The sequence below is a fragment of the Condylura cristata genome, unplaced genomic scaffold (assembly GCF_000260355.1).
Source record: "Condylura cristata isolate star-nosed mole 26May11 unplaced genomic scaffold, ConCri1.0 scaffold00088, whole genome shotgun sequence".
Lineage (NCBI taxonomy): Eukaryota > Metazoa > Chordata > Mammalia > Eulipotyphla > Talpidae > Condylura > Condylura cristata.
Window position 1 is genome coordinate 136,392 of NW_004567189.1, and position 4,012 is coordinate 140,403.

Genomic DNA, 4,012 nt, shown 5'->3' on the forward strand with positions numbered 1-4,012 from the left:
GGGGCCCCGTGACAGGGCGCCGCGGGGCCTCCCCCAGGAGTTCTCAGGCCTCTGCGGGGCTCTCTTCATCGCCTTTGGGGTGCTGGGGGCCCTGGCTCTTGGCCTGTACGTGGACCGGACCAAGCACTTCACCGGCGCAGTCAAGGTCGGCCTGTGTCTGACGTCCCTGGTCTGCGTGGCCTTCGCCCTGGTGAGCGCCCCGCCGGGAATGCCCAGGCCGGCGCTGCGGGGAGGCCCTGGGCCGGCTCCGCCCCCGACACGCCCCTCTGCAGGTGTCCCAGCTGCGGGGCCAGACCGCGGCGCTGGCGGCCGTGTGCTCGCTGCTCGGCGCCTTCGGCTTCTCCGTGTTCCCGGTGGCCATGGAGCTGGCCGTGGAGTGCTCCTTCCCGGTGGGGGAGGGCGCGGCCGCCGGCCTGATCTTTGTGCTGGGGTGAGTGTGTGCCCCCTCCTTCGCCCGCCCCGCCCCCCCCACGGGGCTGATGGCCAGGTGGCTGTGCAGGCAGGCCGAGGGCGTCCTCCTCATGCTGCTGCTGACCTCCCTGGCCGTGCGTCGTGAGGAACCGGCCTTTTCCACGTGTCGCGGTGGCCAGGACCCCCTGGACTGGAGCAGTGAGTGCCCCGGGGCGTGAGCCAGGCCCCCCACAGCGCCTCCCTGCCCCGAGGCACTGGCCAGGTCACCCTGGGCGGAGCCGGAGTGGGGTTCGGGCGGCCCAGTCAGCGTGGTGGGCCCCAGAGGGCCCGCCACGCGTCCCCCCGAGGCACGAGGGGCGCAGCCTCCCGGACCAGGCCTGGGGCTGGCGACCACTGCTCGTGGCTGCCACGGCCTGGCCTCCCCTCAGTGGCCATCGGGGCCGGGCCGGGTCTGTTTCTGGGTTCCTCAGCTGTTACGGTGCGTGGAGAGTCAGCTGGGCTTTGGGGGGTCCACGTCCACAGGGCCTGAGGGGGGGAGCCGAGGCCGGCCGCCTGGGCCAGCCTTGGGCCAGCACTGCCCTGTCTCCCCAGCGTCCATGCTGCTGATGGCCGGCCTCTGTACCCTCTTCACCTGCCTCTTGGTTCTCTTCTTCCACACACCATACCGGCGCCTGCAGGCCGAGGCCAACGCCAGCCTGACCGTGCAGGAGCAGTGCCCGGTCTCCACGGACCACACAGCTGGCCAGGAAGCCGCCCCCTGAGCCCTCAACTCCCCAGGACACTGCTCGGGAGATGCAGAGCGGGGGGCTGCTGCCGTGTGTGAGGGGCACGGCCGAGGGCGGGGGGGACCCTGAGCAGGCGTGGACGGGGTCCCTGCTTGAACGGTCCCCCTTGCTGAGCAGAGGCCAGGCCCCCAGCCTGGGTGCTGGGCAGGTGGGAAGCGAGGGGGCTGGCCAGGCGGGAGGGACATGGAGGGAGAGCCCGTACGAAGACCCTCCATCCCCCCAAGATACCGGCGGGCAGGCGCGGGGGCCACTCAGTTGCCCTGGACAGCCAGAGGGGCCATCCGTGGTCCCCAGGAGGGCACCTCGTGCCTGCTCTTCCCGTGGGTGAGGATGCAGCTCCGTGGTCGCAGCCCAGGGCATCAGGAACGGACCCCCGCGGAATGGAAGCCTGGTCAGCCTGTGAGGCCGTTGGGGGGTCAGGCCCAGATGTACGGGGAGGGCCTGAGGGATGTTAGAAAGCGACACTTGAAAAACTGGTATTACGCCAACCGTCCGGACTTGTGACTGCGAGCCCCATCTGGTTCCTGTGTTGGGGGGGCCCAGAGGGCGGGCCAGGCGGCTGACGCTCCGGCCCGGGAGGCAGGCACCTCCCCGCAGCGGCCGCGCCTCTTCCCTCACTCTGTGGGCCTGGGGCGCGCGCAGCTGCTTGCAGCTAAGACAGGAGGGGCCTGAGGGGCGTCCGCTCCCCCCCACCCCTGCCTGCTCCTGGCACAGGTGAAGCCTGGCTGGCGAGGACAGCTGGGCGGCCTGGCGAGAACCCTCAGTGTGGGCCCACCACCCCTCTGACGGGGATGTCCCTGCCCTCTGCAGCACCCCCGACAGTGCGCCCCACTCCTCCCGCAGAGCCCTCTGCAGGCCCTGCTTAGCTACCACGGGCCAGGATGGCGGGGGGTGGGGGGGGCGGCCCAGGGGCCGGCAGCGGGGCGGGCCCTTGGTGATGCTCCAGGCCGTTGGCACCTTGAAGGCCTTAGGTTGGCCCAGGAGCAGCCGTCAGCGTGGGTCTCGGCCCTGGCCCACCCCACACCCCACCGGCCTAAGTTCTTGGTCCCCAGTACCCGCCCCAAAGCCGGGCAGCGCTGTGAGGGAGGAGCCGGCGGGCGGCTCCGGCGGTCAGATCCCAAGCCCCGCACTCCGACGCGTTTCTGGCGTCCCGAGTTCAGGCAATGGCCGCACACGCCGGGCCCTGGGCCCCCGAGGTGCTCTGCACCGCGACCCACCAGCCTCTGCTCCGGCAGCTTCGGGCATGGAGGGCGCCGGGGCCCCTTGACTTGGCGCCGGCTGGTCCTCCCTGGCGGCTCGCCTGCGTGGAGGCTGCGCCGGCCCCAGCCACGGCCGTGGCGCTCTGCGCCTCCCTCTCCAGGGACCCCCAGCACAGTCGGGGAGGCGGGAAGGGGCAGACGGGGGGCGCCTGCCCAGGTGGGGTGGGGTGCTGGGGGGTGTATCTGCAGGACCCCAACCTCGAGCCCTGGGGAGACAAGCGGAGGGGCAGCCGGAGGCGGGTGTGGGGGCTGGCGCCCTGCTCCCCGCGGGGCGGGGCGCGTCCCAGGGCAGCCACGCCCCACCCCTGCCTGGCCACTCTGCGGCCCCAGTGCTGGGGTGGCCGACGCCGGTGGCCGCGAAGGGTGTGACCTGGGTCCTCCTTGTCCGCGATGCCGTCGCAGTTCTGGTCCAGGAGGCCGAACACCTGGAAGGAGGCAGGGTCAGCGCCTGCTGCCCGCCTGCAGCCCAGCCACTGGCTCGCCGGGGGACGGGCCCACGCCGGGGCAGCCTCATCTCGGATCCCGGGCCGGGGCTGCGCTGCTCGAAGTCGGACCGGACGTTGCAGGAGCCCTCTGGGGGGCCCCTTCTTGGTCTTCCTGCTGGCCTGAGAGGGACTTGACTGGGCAGCTGTCCCTGCAGGGCGCACACAAAGCAGGACCCGGCCCGGGACTGGGCAGCGCTCCCACTCCGCAGCACGTGCCCACTTGTGGACACAAACTGCTGGGCGCGCACACTCACGCCCGCTGCCCGCCCGCCTGCTCATCGTGCCCAGGTGAGCCCGTGAGGTGGCCCTGCCCTCCCCACCAGGCCTCTTGTCTCAGTGCCCGCCCGGTCCCCTGGGGCGGCTGGACACTGGCGGCCACTGCCTCTAAGGACGGCTGTGGCCCCTGGGAACCAGACAGCTGCAGGTGGAGCCTGGGTGCTGGCCGGACTCCGAAGGTCAGCCGAGCCCCGCCCCCCGCGTGCCCGGGGCGCCCTGCTGCCGGCCCGGCCCCCGCGCTCCTGCTCTGCCCTGTGCCTGGGAGTCAGGACAGTCCGCAGGACTGCCACCTGGGCCCTGGCCACCCGCCTCTCCCCAAGGCAAGGTGCTCCTGCCGGGCCACACGGGGCAGCGGAGTGAATTCCTGACTGGAGGGTGATCCAGGCAGCCTGTGGGGGCCAGAACGTTGGCGGGGTAGGGCCTGGCCAGGCCCCTGCGGGCAGTGCCAGGCCCCGCACCAGTCAGGGCCAGCGTGCCGGCCCGGGAAGGAAGGCAGGTGCAGATGAGCCGTCCGCAGGCCAACAGAAGGCGGCCAGGGGTAGCAGGGCCAGGGAGGACAGGGCCTGGGGGCATCCCCGAGACCCTCAGTACCCCGTGGCATGTTTGAACCCAGTCCACCACAGGTGGGAGCAGCGGTGTCCTGCCCCCGGCAAGCAGCCTGGATGGGGGTGACCCGTTGAGACCCCAGGGCCAGGTGGCCGTTGGCCGGCTGCCAGCGAGTGTGGGGGATCAGACCTCTTGTAACTGGGTGGTCCCTAGGAGAAGGGAAGTTCCAGGTTCCCTGCCCCACCCAGAA

The 4,012-nt window shown here is 72.2% G+C and overlaps 1 protein-coding gene across 1 annotated transcript in view; it reads left to right on the forward strand.

Moving 5' to 3' along the window:
* Nucleotides 1–1,685, forward strand: part of MFSD7 (major facilitator superfamily domain containing 7) — a gene marked incomplete at its 5' end in the record, with an annotated part of 6,296 nt that extends 4,611 nt beyond the window's left edge. The window contains 4 exons of the mRNA XM_012734892.1: nt 2–190; nt 273–430; nt 500–609; nt 1,003–1,685. Of these exons, the coding sequence (XP_012590346.1) occupies nt 2–190; nt 273–430; nt 500–609; nt 1,003–1,172 (627 nt within the window). The remainder of the gene's footprint in view (nt 1; nt 191–272; nt 431–499; nt 610–1,002) is intronic.
* Between the last annotated feature and the right edge of the window lie 2,327 nt (nt 1,686–4,012).